This window comes from Diplotaxodon limnothrissa, linkage group LG15 (genome assembly GCF_057381915.1).
Source record: "Diplotaxodon limnothrissa isolate DT_005_m linkage group LG15, D_limnothrissa_male_GT1.1, whole genome shotgun sequence".
Lineage (NCBI taxonomy): Eukaryota > Metazoa > Chordata > Actinopteri > Cichliformes > Cichlidae > Diplotaxodon > Diplotaxodon limnothrissa.
In genome coordinates this window covers 28,031,989-28,058,218 of record NC_140610.1, presented here as the reverse complement: position 1 = coordinate 28,058,218, position 26,230 = coordinate 28,031,989, and the positions used below count along the sequence as shown (strand labels likewise).

At 45.7% G+C, this 26,230-nt stretch overlaps 2 protein-coding genes across 2 annotated transcripts; one reads left to right on the top strand and one right to left on the bottom strand.

Annotated features, from left to right (window-relative positions):
- Positions 1–1,095: 1,095 nt before the first annotated feature.
- Positions 1,096–20,722, bottom strand: cep170bb (centrosomal protein 170Bb). The gene is made up of 19 exons (XM_085373391.1): positions 20,618–20,722; positions 20,389–20,478; positions 20,026–20,104; positions 19,783–19,841; positions 19,438–19,555; positions 16,499–16,600; positions 15,864–16,376; positions 14,488–15,584; positions 13,870–14,046; positions 13,563–13,680; positions 11,550–13,274; positions 9,993–10,236; positions 9,743–9,899; positions 9,473–9,514; positions 8,236–8,373; positions 7,117–7,205; positions 6,636–6,729; positions 6,493–6,544; positions 1,096–1,280 (listed from the first exon to the last, which is right to left on the bottom strand). The coding sequence occupies exons 1-19, from the start codon at positions 20,720–20,722 to the stop codon at positions 1,096–1,098; spliced, it is 5,184 nt and encodes a 1,727-aa protein (XP_085229517.1).
- On the top strand, positions 3,719–4,742 carry LOC146617699 (syncytin-A-like). The gene has a single exon (XM_085372995.1). It carries the CDS (start codon positions 3,736–3,738, stop codon positions 4,696–4,698), a length of 963 nt encoding a protein of 320 aa, XP_085229121.1. The 5' UTR covers positions 3,719–3,735; the 3' UTR covers positions 4,699–4,742.
- Positions 20,723–26,230: the final 5,508 nt, after the last annotated feature.

Genomic DNA, 26,230 nt, shown 5'->3' with positions numbered 1-26,230 from the left:
AGAGCTGAGTCTGGTCTCGCATTTCTTTCAATTTAGGTAGAAAGGCGATGCGTTCAGGGACCAGCACAAGTCTGTTCATTCAGCATAACCTGACACAGCTTCAAAGCTAATGCACAATTACGGCAAGATGGCAAAAGAAAATGAGGCTGAGCGTCATTGCAGCGGAGCACCCAAACATTCAGGAAACACAACATTACATAGTTTTCTCTTCTACAGCTGAGCTCAGGGTTCCGTTTCCTGTCTGCACAGCCCACAGGAAGCTACGGCTTTCTCTTCATAAATACAGACATAAAAACAGCAACACAATCTATCTGTTCAAATGCAACGCAACAACAGATTATCAAAGCACAAAGTTTATCGGTATATGTTTGTACATCATCCACGTACTACGGTGGCGCGAGCGGCTGCTTCATTATGGAGCTTTGACTACGTTTGCTGAGCTTGTGCAAAGTGGAAGCAGTTCTACAGATATACTCTGACCACGAATGAGAGTTAGTTCTGGACAGTTTCAGTGCATCCACACGCCGCAGCTCTTCCACCCTAACAAACACACACCGGAGACAGGTCGTCACGGTAACAGCCGGAAGGAGCATGACTGAGCTGCTCCCTGTAGACAGGGAAGGGGCGTGTTTGAGGTCTGTTCACAGCTGCAGTATTTACAGGCAAGGATTCATGTGAGAGGAGTCTGCTAGAAACGATGCATGTGGTTCTGGTCCACAGCAGCATTTCACTTAAAATTTGCATCCTTGAAAGTTCACAACTATGACCTGTGGGACACCGAGATCATCACCTCATCACATCGCTCTGACGTTGGAAACCAACGTCAACCAAACTCTGGGTTGGAAACCAATAAATTCAGACCAAAAATTCCACTGATGCACGGCATTTGTCAGAAGCTTTGTAAATATCCATTCTTGCTGCGAATGGATGATAAGTTAGAGGCAGACCTCAAACAGGCCCGCCACAAACCCACACCAGCCTCCAACCACACATTTACAGCTGAAGTCAGCACTGAGTTGTGGATCTGGGTGTTACAGTCAGAGGCAGGGACTGGTGGATGCACAGTTACTTTCCAGAGGTGCTACAGTGGCCTGCTCAGGCCATGTTGTGGGCCCCATCGGGTCCACGAGGCGGTCGTTTGGTGCTTTCGTTGGTGTTGGGGGCTCCGCGAGGTTTGGTGCTGGGTTTCTTCTCCCTTGTGGATGGTCGAGTCTGACTGAGGGATGCTGCGCCGGCTGCTGCCTGAAGACCGCCATCAGGCTCCACAATCGTGTTTATAACTATAACAAGAACATTACAAGAATATTAAATAACACACCAGGGCCAATGAGTCTACTTCAGATAGAGTCTGAGATGATTTATAAGATGTACAGTGCTCAGCATAAATGAGTACACCCCCTTTAAAAAGTACAAATTTAATCAGTAGCTCAATGAACCTAAGAACAATTTCCCAAATTTTCACAAGGCTGAGTTTTATTGAACACTTGTTTAACTCCATAACATGGAAAGAAGGTTAATAATATAACTTTGATCACAAAATCTTCAGTTTTACTCAAATTGGTTAAAGCAAAAATGAATAGACCCCACAACAAAAACTACTACATCTAGTATTTTGTATGACCGCCGTGATTTTCAAGGACAGCACCAAGTCTTCTAGACATGGTATGAACAAGATGGCGACATATTGCAACATCTATCTTTTTCCAGTTTTCAAGAATAACCTCTTTTAGAGCCTGAATGCTGGACGGAGAGTGATGCTCAACTTGCCGCTTCAGAATACCCCACAAGTGTTTGACTGGGTTCAGATCAGGAGACATACTTGGCCATTCTATCACCTTCACCCTGTTCTTCTTCAGAAATGCAACAGTAGCTTTAGATGTGTGTTTTGGATTATTGTTGTGTTGGAAAAGTGCACGACGACCAAGTGCATGCAGTGATGGCAGCATCTTCACCTTCAGTATAGAGCAGTACATTGTTGAGTTCATGATACCATCAATGACATGCAGCTCCCCAACACCAGCAGCACTCATGCAGCCCCACATAAGGACACTGCCACCACCATGTTTCACTGTAGGCACCATGCATTTCTCTTTGAAACCTCACTTTTACAACGCCTTGTCTCATCACTCCAGATTATAGAGTCCCCGTAGTCTTCATCTTTTTCAGCATGGGCCCTAGAAAATTCTAGGTGTGCTTTTTTGTGCATGGGCTTTAGGAGAGGCTTCCTTTGTGGACGATACCCACGCATGCCATTCCTCTGCAGCGTGCGCTGTATGGTGTCACGTGAAACGGTCACTCCAGTTTGGCTTTCTACTGCTTTAGCTAACTGAAGTGAACTTGCATGGCGATATTCTTCAACCCTTCTCATCAGAAGACGCTCCTGTCGAGATGTTAACTTCCGTGGATGGCCTGGACGTCTCTGTACAATGGTTGCACTTCAATCTTTCTTAAATTTTTGAATCACTTTTGCTACAGTATTTTGGCTGAAATGTAAAGCTTTTCTGATCTTCTTGTAGCCCTCACCTTTTTTTTTTGTAAAGAAATGATTTCCTTTCTCAGATTTTGTGACATTTCTCTTCCATGTGGAGCCATTGCTGACATCATGAAATGGAAAGGGATTTTCTTTGATAAAGAATCCCTTTCATAGTCACCTGTCTGCTGGACACCTCTTAAATGAATCATTAGACTCACCTGTGCTTGAATGCCTGTTAATTCAAATTTTGTAGTCTTTAGTGTGGCTTTTCTCCTAAAACACGGTGCAGTTCTGACAAACGATTTAATGATGTGTTATGGCAAGCCAGTGTTGCCAAAATCGCTCCACAAGATGGCGGCATTAGTGACTCATGGCTGTACGCATTTGTCATCGGGGGGAATGACCTGTATTGTCAACTCTCATTTCTACACTGTAAATTTTGAAACTTCAGCAAAACAATTTGTCAGAACGTGCATGACGTGTCAAAAATATAATGCTCAGGGTAACCTGCGACCAAGAAGAGGCCGTTTTCCAACTCCGCCTCATCCTTTTCACACAATTCATATGGATTTTATTGAGCTAAATGAATGCCAAGGGTAAAAATACACCCTAGTGGTTATAGATGTATTCTCAAAGTGGCCAGAAATCTACCCAGTGAAAAAGGCAGATACAATTTCAGTAGCAAAATGTATGTCTAAGTTGTAGGAAAATAAAGAGATGATTGTAAATGACGAAGAATGTAATGATGTCTATCAAGTGTCTTGCAGATCACAGCCCGGTGACTGGGTTCTGATCAAAGTGCTCCAAAGGAAAAACTGGAGCTTGCAAAATTGCGGAACGACCATCCTGGATCCATCAGAGTCACTGCAGGCGAGTCAGTGAAGCCATCTAAACACAGCTGACGGCAGGCTTGCCCACTTGTTGTGATCTCGCCCGGTGGAGGGGTCAGCTTTCCTGGCCGGGGGGTCTACTCGCGACAGGAGGGTGTGTCCCGTCGTCATGAGGTGGTGGCTCTTAATAACTGCAGTGGCCCTGACCATGGCCGGGCTCCTCATCTTTGCTTCCGTGAGGGACAATAAGTCACGCTACATGGAGAAAAGGCAGACACTGTATGACAAAGGAAAGTACACCAAGTTTCCCCATGGCTATGCCACTAATTTCTGGTGGCAGTTTATGAACACTACAGCTTACTTGAATAATAAAACTGACTGCTATGCAAATACATATACACTTTCTGCCCACCAAGGAACGAGAGGAAGTGTATGACCTGTTCAATCAACGCCACCTGTGCCAGTAACACGACGCTGATGGGCCTAAACTGTCGCTCCGACTACAGCTACCGAATGCCACTACAAACAAAGACTCAGTACCAGACAGGATGTGCACGGACGGCACCCAGCAGCAGAGGAACCAGAGTTTTGGCTGACTGGTACTTCCTATGTGGCAACAAGGCTTATCTGTCACTCCCTGAAGGTTGGGGAGGTCTGTGCGCCCTGGTGGAATTATCAGATCACGTTTTCTTCATGCAAAGTGTTGCACATCACCCAAGCAGCCGGCAGAGACGTGAAGTGGACATCGCCTCCCCCAATTCTTTCGGCATTACCGTGGACACTGGAGTGCCGGGAGAGTTTCGCATCTGGGGAGGAGGAGTGAAATTCTTACAGAGCTTGATCCCCGGCATTGGAGTTGCCGAGGTGCGGGATCATGTGGAAATCAACCGATATGCTCTGCTACGACACATCAACTTGACTAAGACCCTGGGAACCGCCTTAGCAGGAGAACAGCAGGCCATCAGAACGATGGTGCTGCAGAACAGACTGACACTAGACCTGCTAACAGCATCACAAGGAGGAGTTTGCAAGCTGATCGGGGAAACATGTTGCACTTTTATCCCTGATGGATACGAAACTGGAGGAGACATTTATGAAGCTTTGCAGAATTTGACCGCTCTGCAAAAATATGTCACTGAACACACACCTGGAGCAGCTACAGCACAAAGCTGGCTGGACTGGCTGTTCAGCGGTTCATGGCTGGCTGCTGTAGCAAAGCCATTTTTCCTTCTAGGTCTCATCATGATAGCACTGCTCATATTAGTGTTGTGTGTGTTGCCATGCCTAAGAGTAATGATTTCACAGATGATAACAACTACAATGACTGCTTATGTTGCCGTGCCTGAAGAAGAACAACATCCCGTTGCAATTCTGTTAGAGGAGAACTTGTACTAGCTGCTAATAAATGACGTGGTGATTAAAAATGACTTGTCAAGTGATCATGCACTGATTAAAACATTAGTAGGTTATGCAAGTTTTCATGCTTTTATTTTTTTTTGAAGTCTTCAGTTTTAAACATAAAGTTTCCATTTTAAATATGAAGTTTTCATTATTTTACATATAAAGTTTTCAATTTAAGGTTTGCATCGTTTTAAGTATAAGGTTTCATGCTTGTTTTTTTTGAAGTTTTCATTTTATAATATAAGGTTTCCATCCTTGTATTTTTTGAAGTTTTCATTTTACATATTAGGTTTTCATCATTTTTAAATATAAAGTTTTCATTTTACTTTTCACCCTTTTATTTTTTGTAAGTTTTCGTTTTAAAATATATCCTTTATTTTTTGTAGTTTTAGTTTTATTATTTTTTCTTGTTTATTCCACTTGTTATTTCATTTACTATGTTTTTCTTTGTATTATTTTCTTTTGTTTTATTCTTTAGACCAAATGACTGCCATTTCTGCTATGCTGACATTTTGAAAAATTAAAAAATTGTTTAAGATACTTAATAAATAACCTTCACAGACAATTGTTGTATACATTTAAAATAAGTTAAAACAGGAGGGAATGTTACAGGAAAAATGTTTCTATGTTTCTTTACCTTCTTTTAAATGTGCAAGCATGCCCTTTTGTCTATGGTTAGATTAGTTTAGAATTATCTTTTTAGACTTTCTCAGCAAAGACATACTGTTTTGGGACATATTGTTTTAGATTGTTTTATCTCTCACAGCCTTCTCCCAGCTCTCTGCTGACGAGACTAGCGCCACATATGGAGTTGTTTATTTTATTTGTTTTGTATTTTCTTATCCTGTTCTCACTGTCTTTCCTATAAAAATTACCAAGCCACTGTGCATGGGGTGAGTTGTTCTTAGCAGCTCACCCGTGTACACGTTTGATAAAGAAAGTAACTTTGTCTCATTGTGTCTTTATTTCTCCTGGGTTTTTTACAGAGTTTTCCCCCAACAACTATAATTGGGGTGTCTTCATTTTTGCGACATGGGCTTGAATTAACTTTTTAGGAAAATAACTTTTTTGTGTGTGTAAATAAACAAAACTGGTTTGCAATCAATGGTCCACATTTGTGGGAGTATTTTGTATCTCATAGAAAATGTTGAAAGGAAACTAAAGGTTTTCTGACAAATGTAGTGGGGTGTACTCATTTATGCTGAGCACTGTACTCTCTGGAAAGTGCTGGACACAAAGAGAACATTAAAAAGAACCACAGTTAAAAGTTCAATTCAACTGAAAACCACAATGACAAGAGCCGTTTAATAGTTATGAGGTAGATAAACTCAATTCACACACACAGGAATGGTTCGAGCACAACATTCAACAACTAAAACTGATTTTCTGTAAATAAATTCTACAATTTGGTATCCTAATTTAAAAAAGAAAAAACAATAATTTTGCTTTACTATATGTTCTGCTGAGTCAGGCACAGTAATGATATTTTAGCACTGAAATCACTTGAGTTAAATGAGCATAGTGGTGGATTAACCATTAGAAAAACATAAAACATGATAAATAATACTGTTAATTAGGGCAGCTGTGCCATAAATCTTACACTGTGTGGTGTAATAAATTTGTTGAGCACTGTTCATCAGCTCAATTATTAGGCAGTTCTGGAACTTCTTTGTCTTTTTCTTGTGATTTCACTAGAAGTTTAAAAAAAAAAAAAACCTGTCCCTGAATTTTTTTTGGATTTGACAGACTCAAACTGGACAAAACACACAAATCCAAACCTGAACGTACCTTCAAGCTGCCTCTGAACTCTCCTCAGCTCTTTCAAAATGGAGGTAATTTCCTGCAACAGGAAACAGAAAACTGAGGTTTCCAGATGTTCTATGAAGTTGCTTTTGTGCTGTTTAAATCAGCCAATAAATATGGAGATGAACCTTGTTGGAGGTCTTCAGGATGGGGACTTCATTTTCAGTATTGATCTTTGCCTCAATCTCCTCCCAGACCTCAGCCTTGTTCTGGAACAAAACTCTGAGAGGAAGACACTGTCGAGTCAGCGCCAGCATTCAGAAACCACAGCGTACAGCTCCCAAAAGTGCCCCTTACTATACCGAACCGGACCTGACACCTGAACACCTAATAAGCCTGATAGCAAGTGAAGGGAACAAAAGAAATCATCCTCGTTTTACATCTGTGGTCTGAAGTTTAAATCTTTGTCTCACTGTGAGGGGAAACTAGCTGTTCCCCCAGAGAGAGGCTGCACTTGGACTGAATGGTTTGGGTAAACGTGTTGAATGGGAGGAGGTGGTCATTTCTGTACAAACTAAAAAGATATTGATGAAAAGGGATCCTTTTAAGCATCCCCAACATTTCTCAGGTTTGAGCTGCTACAGCCTCGGGGTGTCAGTGCTTCCTTACTTCATTTTCTCGGCCAGCTGCTCTGTGTTCTCCCGGATGGCCTGAGACAGCTGAGACACTGGATTCAGCATCAGGTTGTCCAGAATCACCTGAAAGAGTTCAGAGGGACATGCAGAGGGCAGGAGATGAAGCCAGCGTTGTACCGTCACGTGGCTCCAGCAGGTTACATCCTGATTTCCCAGCACACCAAAACTAACTGCAGCAGTTGTAGTCATGGTAACGATCACACTGGCTATGTTCACACGGCAGCTATGTAGGGTTTCATTACTTTTGCATGATGTTCTAGTCTTGAAACAATGGATAACAGTGCCTTTGTCTAGAGCCCCGCTTCAGTCTGACCCTTGCATGGTGCGAGCTGTAATGATCCCTGCAGCCTCTAGGTGATACTGTCTGAGCATATAGCACAGCTAGTCCTCAGCCTGACGCACCTGCCAGGGCTGAGAAATGAAGCTGGAGTTCCTCTGATGTCCAGCACAGGCAGCACTGAGTCAGTCTTTATGGACTCTGTGTTAAAACAAACACATTAATGCTGATAATTTCTCCTAAATAACACCTGATAGCAGATCACTTGGAGCACCTCCGTCCCATCCAAATATGGTCACTAAAGCAAGTGTCACAGCACGCACATCCATGTTTCAGGCTGCGGTGTACCGCAGTCCCAATTCCTCCGGAAGTAAGCAGACAACAATATTAAAACTAGTGCTCTCAGCCTTAATCTTGTTAAAATGAAGTTAAGGCCATAACCACATTAACGCAGCAAATCTCCGTTAGCGAGTTAACGCAGATAGACCTGTGTATGGGTCTGGACGGCGCTAACGCATTAACGAGCTAACCGCGCTAACATGCTAGCTCGTCATTTTAACAAGATTAACACTGACAGCACTAATCAAAACCTAAATATTACAGTCATTTTAGTGGTTATTAGTCCCAGCTAAAACAAAGCTAAATCTTGGTGTGACGATGGTCAGTGCGATGGGTTACACACAAACACACACACACACACACACACACGCACGCACACACACCTTGGCGTTAACTGCTCTGTTAATTACACATGAACATGACCGTGGCGCTACAAGCTGCAGTGTGAACGTAGCCTCAGAGGGATTAGACAGTGACCTCTTCGCGGTTCCACGGACGCCGTTGCTTAGAACTGGTCTCTGGCTCATTCATATTTGCGTCCAGGTCCGAGACAGCAGCAGAACCTGGAGGAACCTTCTGGTAGTTTAAACTGGCCTCAGGGATACGCTGGACCAGCTGGAAAGAGAATAAAAGGAGTCTGACTCCGGTGATGAAACCAGCTAGACGGTGATGGCGGTGCTCTGTGAACGCATGCACCAAGTCAACATGCAGCTGCAATCGTGGAGGCAACAGCGTGCGCAGTGAATTTCAGTGCTGCTGGGAGACAGAGCGTAACGACCACGGGGAGGCGAAGGAGGGCGGGAGAACCCTGCTGGGCACCAGCCACGGCTTCACGAACTGTTCCAAAACCAGTAACACCAGTTCATTCACGGTGGAGGCCGATGGACCCGATTATCATCAAAACCACTGAGTGAGCACCAAACAACACCGAGCAGGAACCAACACCATTGGGGCAGGTTCAGGTTCTTACATCTGATTCAGTCACCTGAGAGAGGGGACGGACTCTGTTTGAGACAGTTACGAACTTCAGAGCGTAGGGGTTTTATTCATCTGTTTATGAGGGCGCGTCAGACAGAGCACCCAATGATACGCTGTGGAAATTTGTTCTCTGATTCACACTCTGTGGTTTGTCATTAGCTCCTTTCCGCAGAGGACCACAGCTGGAGTATCTGGCAAATCTGTGAAACAGCCGATAGAAAACACAATAAAGCCTTAAATGTGGTGGCTGGCTGTGAAAAGTGAGAGAACAGGCTTCCACTACAGGGGTCGTGACTTCTGATCTTGTTTTTATTGGCACCTGGAGGGTGTAATGTGTTACAACTGCCAAAAGGTGGCAGTTAGGGCCCTACAGGCTGTTTGGTTGCCACTGTTAAACCATAGAATCCAAAGAAGCGTGCCGAGCTGTGAAACGTTTTTATTCTCATGTAGGGAGTGTGAAGTAGCACAAGTGAAGCCACCTGTCACCTGGCCTCAGGTCATATTCTTTATAGAGCTCTTTGCTCTCAGCAGACCCTTGGAGGGGCGGGGCTTCGAGTCCTTGCTCTGACACACCTCCTCACTTGTTCCAGCTCGGGTTTGTTCAGCACCGCCTCAGCAGTTTATTATCAATAATCTTTCAAAACATAAATAAAACAACACCAATGAGAAGGGAGTGTTAGGATTAGTGATGGCAGGGGAACCAATCACAGGGCACGAGGAGAGATGAGTCAGACACCTGAGATGGTCGGACCCCCCATAAGTATGGACAGGATGGCGTCTGCGAGCAGAACAGGGAAATGAACAATGAGTCGAAGCATGACGAAGGCTTTTCCTCCCAGTCAGACCAGCATCTGAAGTGGGAACACTGGAGTTTGCACTGACCTCTGCTGAGCTAATAAACAAAACCTGAAGACACTGCAACACAACACCTGCTGCTAACCCTGCCTGCTAGTCATTCTATGGCCTGTGTGTAGTGAGAGTGTTATGAGGGATTTTTGTGGCCCACCTCCTCCCTGGCGGAGATGGTGGAGGCTGGCGTGTTGGGCAGCGAGCTGGGAGACGTGGTGGTGCCCATGCTGGAGCTCGGCGAGTCCCCATCCCCAGCGACATCGTGGATTTCCTTCGCCAGAATGGCCAAGTCTTTAGCCAGGTCCTGACTGAGCCTGCAGGGGAAACGCAAACACATGATCACCATAGAGACGTGAGTGACATCACCTTACCGTGGCACACGTGTCAACATGTGACAGTGCTTTTACTTTGCAATCTCAGCGCTGTGCGTGGACCAGTTCTGGTACGGGTCAACGTCGTTCTGATCCTCATCCTCCTCCATTTCCAGGGAGACAGACTTGGTCCTGGTGGCGGGCGTCCGGTGGCTGTGTGGCGTCTGGTCAGAGGTGGAAGGATGGGAGGAGCGTTTGGCTCTGGAGATACTGCCACTCGTCTCGTATTCTTCATCAGAGGAAGAAGAGAAGTCCGAGCCCTTCTGTCTGCGACGGGAACCTGAGAACAGCCGGTCGTGAGAAACCGCAAACCTCAACTACGAGATTCTGTTTAACACGAGGTTCAGATAAGAGCCAACCATGACTTCCAGAGAGCACCGCTATGCCATCATTCAGTCAGAAACCTCAGACTCTCAGGTGAAGTTTGACATCTCAGGTGAAGTTTGACATCTGATCCTTGTGAGCCTTCATCAGTGATCACCCTGACCCTCGCATCTCAGCTCTTTGTGATCAAGGGCCAAAAAATGAAATTATTCAATTCACTTCAATACTATTTTATATTGTGCCAAATCACTACAGCAGCTGCACAAAGGCGCTGTTCATCATCCATCCAGAGCTTCTGTCTAACTCTACACAGCGTTAGGTTTTGCCTCAGAGCGTTAGTAAGCATGTTTGGATGGCTGTGGCTGTGACAGGACATCAGATTAAAGTGTCTGCAGGGCGAAGCTCTGGGCTGCAGCTGGTATCTGGGTTTGTGTCCTAATTCCTGTTCATAACAAGGGAGCTGATGCTGTTTCCACGGTAATACAAACAGACTCAGCAGCATCAGAAATCTGACGACATTTCAAATGACAGCAAAGGTCAGCAGATCCCACCAGAGAGTCTGTCCTCATGGAGGGTTTTGAGTTTAAGTGCTTTTTACCATGATTCAATTGAATTCAATTTTATTTCCATGACCTCGAAGCACTTTATGTTGTAAAGGTAAAGATGCGACAATGATACGACTCAAACAATTCAGCTCATTGTGAAGCTCAAAAAGTGAGACCGTGATGAGGAGGTTTCCCCGATTTCCTCACAATTGTCCTGATTCCTCTGAATCGTCTGTTTGCTGTTTCACACCAGTCAGCTGAGGCTGCTCGCACTAACTTTTGACAAACTCAGGTTTGCACAGACTTTTTCTTTTTTATCTAACACTTACACCTGGGACACATTGGACTTGCGGTTAGTACCTTGATAAGCTGGCATGAGCAATTGCTTCTCGGAGCTCTGAGACTTACACACACAGGTTGTTGAATTTATACATGAGGAATTTAATTGCACCAGTGAAATGAAATTATTTTCTCAGAATAATTTTTTGGCTCATGCATTTATCATGACATGATTATCATTCCATAATAAAAGGCCAAAAAATTCAAACTGACCAGTCCTCACCTGTTGGAGACGACGGAGCAACTGAAACACCTATGATTAATGCGATTAGACTGAGTGACGGCAGACTCGACCTCTGTCTCTCATCCTAGAACAACTCAGGAGGAACAACTGACTGAAACATCAGGAACCCCTCACATTCAGGGTCATTAAGGAATAACTCACCGCTGCCGGCGTACTTGGCTCCGCTCGAACGGGTACGTGTCAGAGGTTGCTTCGCTGGAGCTCCGCCTCCTCTGCTAGCTGCCTGCCGGTTGTCACCCGCCGATGTTTTCCTGGTGCTGACAACAGCCTCTGTGTTCCGGTTGGAGAAAGTGGGCCGTCCTGTGGAGGATGCCTCGGTATCGCTGGGGTTGGTGAAGGAGCCGGTCCTCTTCCTGGGCATCGCTAAGATGTCCAGCCTGGACAGCTTCTTCCCCTCAGTGGACACTTTGGGCGCTGCAGCAATATGGTCAGAATTCTGAGAGCCTCGGTCAGTCTCAGCACCTTCGTTATCTGAAGCTTCACCCAGACGTGCCCGCCGCAGCATTGAGGCTCGGGTCGGCCGTGGCGCTGACAGGCTGTTGGAGCGTGTCAGAACCTGCTGGGTCGCCGTCCTGGGCATCTTCCCATTGTCTTCTTTCTGAAGAGGGGCAATGAGTTTTTTGCTGCGGCTGGATGGACGGGACGTTTCGTGATCAGATGATGGGGTTTCGGTCCACTGCGGACCAGACCCCTGCTGGCCTTCAGACAGATCCAGAGAGCCACGATTCCCGGCACTGCGGCGCATCTGGAAGCGCTTCGCTGCCTCTGCCTTATTTGCTGCACTGGCAGTGATCTGGTTTCGGCGTTTCTCAGAAAGTCGCTCACGGGCACTGAGCTGCTGTCCCTTCTCTTGGATGGATGGACTAGAAGAGGACCTCTCCTTTTGAAGGCTGCTGATGGGAGGGTGCTTTTTAGAAGTTGAGCTGACTGGAGTGTTTTTGCTACTCACTTGACTCACCGTGCTAGCCGTGTCAACATCTGACTCACCAGACAGGGAGTCGTCCATGTGGCTGGACGAACCCTCCTTCTTTGAGCTGCGACCTGAACCAGAGGAGGGGAACTTGGCATCCAGAGAGGATAGAGTTCCTTCCTGAAGGAAGGACTGTGTGTCCTGGATGTTCTCCTGCCTCTGCTCCATGTCTCTGATGGATGGGTGGCTGGAGATGTGGGGAAGCTTCTTCATCTGGACAGTGTCACTGGGCTGGTCTTTGGTGAAACTCTCCTGACGGATGAAGGATGATGTGCAACTGTCTTTGGTTGGAACTGAATCTTTGTCCTGTGTTTGGAGGTTTGGAGCAGAGCTGTTGGGTTTGACTCCCGTCCTCTTGGGTTCGTATCCACTCAGATGTCGGATCAGGACAGTGGTAGGGGGAGTTTTTGCTGGGGGGTCTCTTGTCTTCTCAGACTGTACTGGGCTCTGGGCTTGCTCAGGTTTGCTGGGATGGTCTTCTGAACCAATGTAGAAGCAGGTGGATTTGGAGGATGGAGACACTTTCTCCTGACCTCTAAGCTGAGGACCAGTGATCACTGGAGATACAAATGCAGTCTTGACCTGATTTGTCCTCATCTTCTCTTGAACAGGTCCATCATCTGAGCGACTGGCATCACTCAGGCTGTCTGGGTCCACATCATCCTGAACGGACAGGCGCTGGGTGGAGTCAACTGAGTGGGAGGGACCAAAGGCTCTGTCCAGAGGTTCTTGGCTTTGGTAAGATTCATGGCGAATCATGATGCTTGGGGTGACACCGTCTAGCTTTTCTGGAGGCACTTGGGGCAGCAGCCTTCTTGTCCTGGAGCTGTGGCTGGACTCTGACTCAGAGTTGTCGTAGCTGTAGTTTCCCATCGAAGGGCTCATGAGACGTGAATCTGCAACACAAGTTTAGTCACGTCAGCATTTTATATGAGTTGCTTTAATGTTGCGTAACTACTTTAGTTTTAAAACAATAAGCGGAGTAAAAATAAGACCATGGGTCCATTGCTCTGAACTGTGTATAGATACATTTATTGTTCACTTACAAAACTGCAAATTACTGATAAATTCAAGACTCCAAGTAGACAAACGGAATCACATTTGGAGGTCCATAAACATAAAGCTGAGATAACAGCGGCTCTGTGCTCTTTAAACATGTTTAAGGTATTTTTAACAAACCTCACCTTCCAGACATTCTACTTGAGGTGGAGTGGAACCAGGTTCGGCGTAGCTGTCTGCTAGACTGGCCCAACGTGAAACCCACTTAGGGCCTTCCAGACATGCAGCATGAGCAGCTGGAACCTGCAGAACAAAATATGATGACCAACACCATTTTCAGGAAGATCAGTGGAAACAAACGTCAACATTTACATTCATATCACAAGAAGAAATAGGGAATAACAACATGGTTGTGCAGGCACTGGGATAACAGTGTGCTACAAAGGTGTTTCTCCAGGTTGTACTTCAAAATTTTCACTTTTTTTTTTTTACCTGTATGGGGCCTGTTGAAGGGCCGCTGATAGAAGATGGGATAAAGCCATGCAGTGAGTCCACAGTGCTACCATCAGTAGGCAGGTTAGCATGCTCATCCTTTCCATCATTTATCACAGGTCTATACACACCAGTGTTCACACCACTGTACTCTGGAGAATCGAGGACACCAAACACCTGTCAGAGCACAGGACATGCATGAGGACGGGCAGAAAAAACAAACAGGAAGAAATAGGAAGGATACGAGGGTCAGTGCATCACTAAGAGATACTGTTTAGATAGGCAACATCAGAATACTTCAAGATACCCTAGGATCATTTCTAATTTCATAAACATTTTTCTATCTGGAAGATTCGGTGAAGACGAGACAACAAAACTGAGATAATCAGCAATGACACAAGGGTTTGAATACAACATTACATAAGATGTGTTATTTTATCAAAGTCCACATCCCTGCTGAAGAATCATACGGCACAGCACGTGTGCTGTGCTGCAGTTTTCCTGCACTCACCACCACTTAAAGACACCCTTTCACGAGCAGCAGGAACAATGAATGCTGCCTCACCCCACCACTATCACAAAGATCTTATTCTTACTGTGTTTTCACTGGGACTTCACCTGATCGATCATGTTACGAGCCTCTTCCACCTCTTTGTCCTGCGACTCCGTCTCAATGGTGTAGGTCCCAGCATCGCTCAAGCTGTCGTCTTCCTCGTTCCGGGCCATCCTCTGGGTACCTTTGACATCTCCTCCACTGACGGCCATGGGCGGCATGGTGGAGAAGGGAGGTCCAGACGGATGTACCGGAGCGGCAGCTGGGCCTGGAATGTTGACTGGGACTGGGGTCTTTGAGATTGCTGGAGGCTGTAATGGGGAGGCAGGGTAGGAGACAGAAGATGGAGCTGGAGGTTCTTGTGTGGAGAGGATCCTTGTATGATGAGGCGATATCATCACAGGAGGTGCAGACATTGGTGGAGGAGTTGTCTTATCCCTGGTTGGGGAGGAGTCATTACGACCCGAATCCTTCAGGAATTCAGCAGCAAACTCCTGGGCAAGCTTTGACTTCTTCCCAACGCTGCCGAAAGGTCGGATGATGATGCCCGATGAGGAGCGAGACGAGGAAGCCGACGAAGCCGCCTCCCCCTCAGTCTTTTCTCTCTTCAGAGAGCTTGACCTCTGAGGGCCACCATGGCTCTGACTCTTCAGAGGAACTGTCACCTGCTGTGTGGGAGGGATGTGGCCGTGCACAGATGCTGGCCTCTCGCCGCCTTTCCGCCGCTCCAACTTGGCTCTGAGTGTGGAGTACGAGTCAGCATGGGCGGGGTTGTGGGTGAAGGACTGAGAGCGCTTCTTGCGTGGGTTGTCATCAAAGAACTCAATGATGAAAGCTTGCTGAGTGAGGTGCTCGGGGGGCGCCTGTTTGGGAAATTCGGTGGGTGACAGAGCTTTAGGAGGACTCTGGGACAGGGGTCTCTCAGGGGCCACGGGTGAGGCAGAGGCCGGTCTGGGTGGAGCATGCTGCAGTGGTTGGTGTAGCTGACTATGGATGGACTGGCCTGATTGGATGGACTGGCCTGATTGGATGACCTGCTGCGACGCCTGGGACAGCTCTGATTGCATAGAGTGCTCAGTGCGGACCGAGTGGTGGGATTTACTCCTTCCTTTGAGAACTGGGTCCTCTGAGTCACTCTGGGTCCCATCCTCATGATGGTGACCTAAAGACAGGAATAAAGATGTCAGTGAGTACTAGCTTTTGAACTTTGAAGCTCAATGGTCACAAGTGTATGACTGAAGCTTTGATAGCCTCAAACAAAGACACAAGTTTAGTGGGGTCAGTAAAATCAGAGAAATATCAGAAGATTCAGGGACCGTGTGTCAATAAATTGTTAACAATGAAGTGCTGGACAGGTTTTATCACCAGCAGAAAGCATAATCCCCGATTACCTGTGAATGACAAACACAGGTATGGTCCGGAACACAGGTGCAACTCTGACCTTTCAGGGTCTTGATATTCATGGCGAGGTCACTCTTGGTGCTGTAAACGTCTTCAGACGGTGGGCGTCTCTTCATCATGCTTACATCACTGTGGACCAGCCAGTCAGCCACCTTGCTCTCTGCTGACATCACCTCTGCAGGTGTGGCCATGATGGCTGTCTTGGTGGGTGTAGCCTGCAGCTTCCTCTGGCGAGTGGAGAACTTGGTGATGTGGTCTTTAATCTTGATCTTCCCAGGCATGCAATCATCAAACTCAATGGTAAAGGAGGCATGGCTCTGAACGACAGGCGGAGTCGGAGTGGGAGGCGAGAGTGGGGCCGGGGGCGTGTCAGTGTCCTTGGTGGGGATCTCATGGAGCTCCGCGCCTGAGGACTTAGGGTGCTGGAAGTCCTTGGTGGGGATCTCAAAGTAGCTCGGCTCACGGTGGTACGAAGGGAAGGCGGACTTTGGCTGACAGTCTGACAGCGATGCAGAAAATTCTGGATCTGCAGAGGGAGCGTCTTTCTGAACATCTGACAGAGGCAAAGAGACGACATCTCACCAACATCATCAATAATGCACCATCAGCTCAATTTAGCTTTATTTATACAGCACCAGTTTACTGCACTCCTCCACTTTATTAAGGTGTGCGTACCTGAATGTGGCTCATCGCTGGTTTGGACTTTACTCCCATAATCCTCCTCTCCCCACCAGGAAGGCTGGCCATACAAAGGAGTGGGCCGACACACCGGCGCCTCTGTCACAGAAACGTGTGATAGGTGAAACTGACGACCAATCAAAGTGTCCCGAGGAGCGTGAACAAACGACTTTCTGGTTTGTTACTAAAACATTTTCCTGAACGAGCAGATTTATAGTAAAAAATACATCAGAACAAACAGCGACACATCATCTGCGTACAGGAACACACAGCGGACAGACTCCTGATCCAGTACTTTTTAACCCTGCACCAGGCTTTCTGGTGCAGGGTTTTGTATTACATTATGTTTTGTACAGTGCAGTATATTTTTGACCCTGTGTGATGTCAAAATTTTGTGTTATTGCTTGTATTACGCCCAGTATAGGGCTTTGGACCGTGATGTCACGGGGGGTGGGCGTGGAAAGGATTTTGGCCCGATCCGCCATTTTGGGGGTCTAGCGCAAGTGAAAAGGGAGCGAAGTCTCACACAACAGCCATGGTTCGTATTTGCTGTGTGGTCGGCTGCAATGTTCGATCACACGACCGGCAAGAGAATAAGGTTGAAAATGGTTTATCTTTTCATTCTTTCCCAACCTGGAAGCAACATGAGCAGCTCGTGTATTGATGTTACCAAACGAAGGCGTCTAGCCTGGATAGCAGCTGTGAGACGAGCTGACGTGCAGCTCTCTTCCATCTCCAAATATCTGTTGGTGCTCCAGACATTTTCATTCCGGTAAGTTCTAAATATGTTCATATCACTCTTTATAGCCTATTAGTATTATTTTCTATGCGCTCTGAGCTCATAGCAAATTAGAACAAACATCCTACTGAGTGATTTTGCAGAACTACCTTCTGTTTATAGAGATGCTAATTATTTGGCATTATTGCAGCAAACCAGCCTATGAAATGGATGAAACATCGTGACTGGGTTCCAGCGCTACACAAGGGACCTGCTGCAAACATACCACCATGCCAATCAGATTACTTCTTCCATGTGAGGGTGAAGAGTTGACCCTTCTGGATAAGATGGTGAAGGTTTGCTGCGTTTTGGTGAATAGTGTGATAATAAAACCAGGGAAGAATGAAACCTGCTCCTGTTAAATATTCTTAAGTCTTGTGCTGTTAAAATTGCTGTATTTTTTCAAAAGATACAGTAAATAAAGTAATGTTAGTAGTGGGTGATGTCATGTAAACACTCATGATTTTGTGTAAACATTTTGTCATTTGTAAACTATAAATGACATGGATTCTACATTGTAACTGATGTGATGTTCTATAAGGTGGTTTCAATAAAAAAAAAAAAAAAAAAAGAGGCAAAAATTAGTTTGTTTCTTTATTCAACTTTTGAACAGTGGTACTCAGTCAGTATATATTCAGTAAATGCAAATTATTTACACGGCAGTGCACTACAGGCATAAATGTAGACCCCTAGATAAAACATTATGGGTCATTCCCACAACCCACAGCTTTACTGTGTTCCAGCAAAGTATCCAATAGCAGTGACAACTCCTCCAAAGTAGCAGCTGGAATTTTTCTGTTTTGAGGACGGCTCCTTTTACCTGTCACTACAGATGGTCTGTTTAGGTTTTGATCAAGAGCCTTTTTTTGGGCAGCTGAAGAGGAGAAGTCTATCTTATGGCCAACCTCTGGCTGTATCTTGGTCATATTACCCAGCAAAACCCAGTATGCAGGTTCATCTGTAACAGTCCTTGTGCCACGGATCAACACTGTTGCTTCTACATTAAACAGAAGAGCAGCGACATGGCTGCAGGTCTCTGCGACTCCGGCCTTACAGCTGCAGTGGGCGGCTTCAACCTTCCCTGTGATGCTCACGGTGACCCATGGCTGCAATGCTGGTTCATTCAGTCTTTGAGAGTGCAGGACCTGAAACACACACAGACAAAGTTCATTTAAAGAGAAGAACTATGAGCCAAGGCCGACGTAAATGTGTTTTATCTACTTTATCATAAATGTAACAAAGTGTTTAGAAAGTTAGCACATAGATGTAATTTTTCATTTCTTTATGTGTCCATCTATAGAACGCTGCATGTTATAGTGTAAATCTGCCTGCAGAAAATGAACCTAAAGTATGTACCGGTAATGCAAGGATGTCATCACTTTAGAGATGGAAAAAGCATAAAGTGACAATTATGAATCCCTTAATATGATAAGGAGATTCTGCAGGTCATTGATCAATATATAAAATTAAAATAAATTGTATTTTTAGTGACACAAGATACAAACATGGAAGCAAGATGTTTAATTAGGATTATTTATAATAAATATGAATAAATTAGTGCAATTTCTTTAACCATAAAGAATAACAATCCTTCAGGAGAATGTCTCATCAATGCACTGAACTCGCTATGTTATCCACCTAACAGCCTCCACATGTTCTCACTGTAATTTCCCCTCATGAATGAATTTATGCTGCACTAATCTGAATCTTTGCAAGGAAATCAAACGCATTTCACTCGCAGTACTCGAGCTGACTTACCTTTGCTTGAATGACGACTTGTACGCGCTGATTCCACAGATAAGGTACGAAAATATGTCAGGCTACGTCAGTAGCGGTTGGTCTTCAGGGTTTCTACTCCACGGCCCTATTTCATACTGGTCCACATTTCCAATGCACGCTATTTTCTGCAAGTACCGCTGCTTCGCCTCTGAATGAAATCGGTCTCTATACAGTTCATTCTCTTTTGAGCTGCTTTTAAGCATCTTTCTTGTAGTCGTCGTTCCAACACAGTGTGTTTGGTTTGATTCGTAGACCCCGAAAATGGCGCTGCGCTCCCATAATGCATTGCGGCGTGACGTCAACTCCAAAGCCCTATTGTTAGGAGTACATTTGATACACAGTATATTCACTGCCAGTACTGTTGCTGTATTATTGTTACCCTGTGTGAGGCTCTTGGTACTCTGCGCTTTCTCGCCTCTCGCCCGCTCGTCCACGTCGCTCTTCTTCCCCTCTGAAGGCTTTAGGCTCATCTGCAGCTGACTGCTGTACTTCTCATGCTGAAACAGAAGAACGAGGCAAACGTACTCAAGGTACTGCAAATTGCATGTACTCACGGTACTGCATTTACTCACAGTACTGTACATGCTGTGTGTAGTCATGAGAAATTCATGACGCTCTGAGTAGTTTTGGAAATGCAAACTAAATGCAGTTAAACAAGGAAATTAAATAACACCCTCTATGCAGTAATTTGTACAATAGAAAACACACACCCACAAACACCAACCTTTAGGGCCTCCTCTGGGACTTTGTGTTGACTTTTCTCCAGAACGTAGACGTGAGAATGTGAACAACAGCTCAGAAAAATATTAAAATTATCACACACACACACACACACACACACACACACACACACACACACACACACACACACACACACACACACACACACACACACACACACGCACAGAAACACACACACGCACACAGACACGCACACAAACAGTGCGTGTGTGCGTCTGAAGGATATCGTATCCGAAGCGGATGATGTCGGACAGTTTGAGGGTGATGTAGGTCTGATCAGGAATCCGAAGGTCGTTTACAAATGTCTGCAGGAAACAAACAAACAAACAAACAAACAAACAAACAAACAAACGTCCAGGTGAAACTTTCTGATTATGATGTTGAAGTCCACTCTGAAGGTTTTCACTCTTTTGTGATTTTACAGTTCTTGCCTGTTTAAATGAAAGTGGAATTAATTTTTTTTAAGTTAATAAAAAAAAAAATCTTTGTACTGTAACCTGTGACTTTAGGCATCACCACCCCCCACCTGTGTTTGCTGCTGATTGGTGGATACCTATGATAATGTACTGATATGTTGTGTATGGCTCACCCCATTGAGGCTGCCCAGGTCCTTCACCAGGTGTTCATCAGTGGTCGGGTTGTAGTTGATGACAGCGTGTTGTTTGTCCACACTGCGAGACTGAGACACACACACATACAACTCTTTTTGCTTACTTTCACTGCGACTCAAACAAGACACCATTACAACTTCCTTTTTCAGACCAACCTAGAGGGAGGCAATTTCTACTAACCCGAACACCTGCACAGGTCAGCCTCACCTGAAGCATCAGCTCGCAGTCCTCTCGGCCCACAAAAATCATCTCTCGGGGGAGGCGGTGTCGAGTCCCCGAACTGCTTACCAGGAACCATGATGTCACACTCATCTTCACAGGCCTGCTGAGAAACCCCAGAGCATCCTGGGAAATGAAGACAGAGGCAGGTGGGTGATTAGGGATGGTATCGTTTAGGTTTTATCCGATACCGGTGCCAAACTGGTACTTTTGAAATGGTGCCGGTGCTTACACTGTGCTCGAACCGGTGCTTAAAGAATGGAGAACACAAAATTGGTCCAAAAACCTCTCATGTTCAGCTGTTTTTTTGTAAAAAGATAACAATGTTAGCCTTTTTTATGGCATCACTCTTGGCTGGAAGCAGTGCTTAATCAATGGAAAAAACACAAACTTTGTCCAAAGACCTCTCATGTTTAACGGTTTTCCACTTTTTCTTTGGTCATTTTAGCCTTTTTGGCCAGGGTGAAGGGAGTATCTGCCATCAAACAAGAAGACAGCCGCATGTAGCTATGATGATGTTTGCCAGTTCACCTTACATGCATTAATTTGATAACGCTGTTAGCCTACTCAGCGTAAATTACACACGAACAACATTAAGCTACTCACGCAGGGAAGAACGGCTGCTGCTGCCATCATCATCCGTCATCATTTCTGCTACACTGGCAGGGCTAGGGGCCAGGACTCTCCTCTTCGTGTTTTTGGGGGATGTTGCTAACTCCGGGTCTGATAACAGGCAACCCACCCGCAGTAGATGTGCTCGGTGTGAGGTCTCACAGCAAGCTATCAAATACGGCGCATTTCTCGGCTTTTTAAAAAAACGCTATGCGTCGCCAGGTGTTTCATCAGATTTGAGGTGTTACCTCTGACAGTATCAGCTTAAAGCACTTGTTGCAGGCTGCTGAGTTTGCATATTTTGCTGTGAAGTACAGCCAGACTTTTGACCGCTTTGCCTTGGTCATTTTTAATCTGTAGCTCTGCTCTAAAAGAACGTACGTACCTGGCCCCGCCTACTGTCCTCGGAAACGTAAAATGATTGGCTAGAATCTAAAGTGTATCACAGCTCAGGAAAAAAAAGCACCGAAATGTGCGCTGCTTTTCGGTCTGGTTACTACCGTTTATGTCAGAACCGATACCGGTCCCATCCCTACAGGTGATACAGGTGGGTTTGTGCAGGCCTGTTGTGCCATCGTGACAGATTTTAAATATTTAATCAGACAAAATGAGTAATTTCAGACGATCCTGCTCTTACTGATTTGTGTGTGTTTGAATCCTGACAGCTGAGGCACCTGCAGGTGTGTAGTCAGGTCCAAAAGGACCTGCAGGTTGTCCACACCAGCCTGAGTCTGAGGTTCAAACACCTTCAACTTTCAATTAAGCACTGAATGAACTCCTACAGACATTTTTATTCACAGTGCTCTGATTACAGAGGTTCGGCACAGAAATGGGGTCATGCAGGCAAATATGCGATATTTATTAAAAACACAGAATGAGCAAATCAACTGTTCATTTCATCTTTAGAGTTAAAAGTTGAACTAAATCACTGACCAGCAGAAAATAAAACACGAGCGCTTTATAAAACTTCTAATTTGAAATAACGGCTCAGAGATGATTCTGTTTCCTGGGAACGGATTAAAGATATTTCCGATTTCTAACACGAAATACCCAACTGTCAAATGACCACATGATCTCACACACACACTCGCACAGGTGAGAGTCACTGACATTAAAACTTCACTGCTTTAGTGTTTTTCTGCACATATACTGCAGTATCATCAGTACTGTCAATACTTTTGTGTGAACCACACGAACAGATGAAGTGAGAGTTTGGAGTTTGAGCACTGGGTTTTGTATGCAGGAGCTCTTGCAGACACAGCTGAAGGATAGATGAAGCTCCTCTGCAGCACAGACAGCAGTGCCACAGACGCTCTGTCCAATCAGAGGCTGACACACGGGCACACATGGAGTAGATCAGCTCCTCCATCAGTCACTGAGACTTCACATCCACTCTGGAGCTCACTCTGTGAAGCTCTGCCCTTCTCAGGAGGTCAGAGGTGATTGGACAGCTCACTCCATAGGTAAAAAGTCTGGAGAAGGGAGGGGGGATCTTCCTGTTTTTCATCACGGCATAGAACCAGTGAAGAAAACTGCTCATGATGTGGACAAGTGTGCACAACACACACTCAGATGCACATACACACAGACAACCACAGACACTGAGCTGATGCTGGAGGAGAGGAGCGGCTCTTCAGCAGCAGCTCTCCAAGCCTCAGCGCCTCTCGGCGGCTGCTGCCCGGAGCTGCTCCTCCTGTCCGGTTCCGACAGACCGACGGATGTGTGTGTGTGAAGGGTGGGGGAGTTACAGACAGATGACAGACAGGCTCTCCTCCTCCACGCCCTGCCCTCCCCCTCTCTTACCTCCGGGCTCTTCCCCGCTGCTCTTCGCTTCTTGGATCTGGGGCTGGCGTGCTGCGGGGCGGGAAGAGCATGAGCGGGTCCCGTTATCCGGACTCACACGGACTGGGGCGGCTCGGCTCCGATGATGCTCTACAACATCTCCTCCTGACGCACCCGCTGCGTCAACACGCACCGCGACAGCGACCACCGCACCGGAAGAGCTGCCGAGACCTTCACAATAAAAGCCCGCACCTGATAACATGCCCAGTGAGGTTCGAACAGGTTTTATTAGAAAAAATAGAATATTACAGTCCACTGCAGCACCGACCGAGTCTGAGGCAGGCACACCGGGGCTGGCTGTCAAATTACCTGGTACTGCCACAGCAGAGGGCGCTGTGGAGCTCTGTTATCATACATTTGGCTTGGCAGTGGTCAGTAGTTAGACTCAGAGGCACTATGTTGTAATTTCGGTGAGTCAGACTGAATTTTCATGTTGTTTTTGTTCACACAAAACTAGCCATTGATTAAAATGAAACAGTGGTTCACCTGCTGGCTAAAGTCACGTGGTAGGCAGGATTCTGCAGATTGTACCGATAGGGATGGTGTGTGCTGAGCCAATCCAGCGGTGCACACCTCACACGACTGAGTCGAATGGCTGTGTAAGTGGCCTGCATGATCCAGCAAGACTTAAACCGGAGAGCAGCTCAGAGTCCGTTTTACATACTGTAAGACTTGAGCGCGGAAAAGCACGGCCCCCTCAGCGTTGGTCTGCTGAGGAGCGATGATGGAGGATAACTCATGTACGAGTAAAAAGTGTGACCACGCGAGTAACTTCGTCACAGCACACCTGACTGCAGGTGTGACCGTGACGGAACGGCTGCCCTCGGCTTACTCTTATTGTGAGGGCGGGTCGGTTTCCGGTTGCGAGCTCGGCAGTATGAGGGTTTTCGGAAGACCCGCTCATCGGTAATCAGCACAGATTCTTCTGATCGATCAGCTCAGCGTGCGCCGGGCAGAGGTCACATGATTTGGAGCGCCGTCACTTCAGTACGGGAAGCGCCGATTTTGCGTGACGTCACCGCAACGCTGACACGGGGATGAGGATGATGACGACATCTATTGTATTAAAAAAAAGTAAACGTGTGAATAAGCACGTGCACGTCTCCGGTTCATGGCTCTGCGTGTGACCGTCTGTGAGCTGCAGATGAAGAGTCTACCTCACGTGTGACTCAGCTGCTTACCTGCGCTGTGTATGTTGGGGGGGGGGGGGGGGGGGGGGGTGTACACTGATTCAGTTTTATTTATACAAGCTCAAGGCGCTTTATACTGGAAGGTAGACCTTACAATAACCCAGCAGTCATATGACCCCCTATGAGCAAGCACTTTAGCGACAGTGGGAGGGAAAAACTCCCTTTTAACAGGAAGAAACCTCCAGCAGAACCAGGCTCAGTGAGAGGGCGGCCATCTGCCGCGACTGGTTAGGGTGAGAGAAGGAAGACAGTATAAAAGACATGCTGTGAAAGAGAGACAGAGATTGATAACAAGTATGATTCAGTGCAGGGAGGTCTTTTAGCACATAGTGATTGAAAAAGAAACATCCATCATGGGTGGATGCATCTGGGAGTTATTTTTTCTAAACAGGCTCAGATTTGACCAATCAGATTACTGCATATGGCAATGAGTACTTTGTGGCTCAAAACCTGGAACTGAAAGTCCAACAACATGTGTTGGTTCTCGTAGAGCTGCTGCTCCGTCAATCACAGCAGCTCCTTGGTGCAGGTGACCGTCAGGTGAGCACAGGAGCTGCTCGCTTAGAGCACGCAGCAACACGAGATATGAGCAAGCGGAGTGAGGTATGGGGTCTTCACAACCCCTGTTCTCTGTACACCATCAGGACACTTGGCTGCAGGCTGCTTGCGTCAACCCCAGGGAAAAGGGTAACATCTCCTGGGTCTGGGGGTTGTACACATGGGTGCTCACAGACACAAACTCTATCTTCCTTGGCTGCTACCTTAACCCTTTAAGACCTACCATAGAACCAAGTCCGCCAGAGCTTATATTATATTTTTACATGCTGTGGAGCCATTTTTGGGAGCATTTCAAGTTGCTATACATCAATACAACCATTATAGCCCAGATTTTAATAATATGTATTCATTAAGTGCATAGTAATTACATAAATTGCAAAAAAGTGCAATAAACTACAAAAAAATTGAAAATCGTTTTTGATTTTTTAACATATATTTGTAGTTAGAGAAATTTAAGAGGCTTATCCCTCAAAACTGTAAATACAAAAAAGTTGCACAAAATAGTTTCCCACCACAGGAAATTTATTTTGAGTGTCTTCATAGTTTTATTTTTGAAATACACCAATTTTTATACACTGCAGGAAAAACGAAAATAAATATTATACTGCAAATTTGCAAAAAAGCAGCATATGCATCAAAATAAACTATTTCCAGCAGTGCAATATGAGTCCTAAGCATCCCAGAAACGACACAGAAAGTCATAAAGTCAAAGATAACTTTTAAAAAGAGCAGTATAGGCCCTGAGGCCCTGATCGCAAAAAAGACTACATTTCCGCGAAAATGACGTCACTTCCGGTTTCGGCCAGGTAATGGCGGAAATGCAAAAGTTCGCGCTGACGTCTATTCCAACGTAGGAAGTGTTTTGAACAGCTGATCGGACCGGCAAAGCGTGTTTCTGGAATATTATGTTTTTGTTCCTGCAAGCGCTTTTTATGCAGTTTTTGCAAAGCTTTATGTGGAAGGAAACCGTGACCTAGGACAAGCTGATGGCACAATATGTAAGTACAACTCCTCCGGTTTCATATGCAAAAAAATTTTTTGCGCTAGCTTACGTGGTTGCAGTGCTACCGGGATTTAAAAATAGTTACGCATAACAGAGCGTTCCCGCTCCGATCGGCTCTAAAGGGTTAAAGCATATCATGCGCTGTTGATCTTGCGTGCTGCTCAACATTCAATATTTAGTATTTACTGTTACTTACACGTAGATAGGTTGTTGCTTTGACCTCTGTTTTGTGTTGTTCTCTTGTTGTTTGTTTTCTTTTTTCTTCTGTTAACAGGTGACCCAATGGATTTTCTCAGTGTCTTCTCTTACTGTCCCCCGATTCCCTCTGTTTTTCTTTCCCCCTTTTCTGTCTAATTGTCTGTCCAATTTTTAATAACTTAAAATAAATAAATAAAT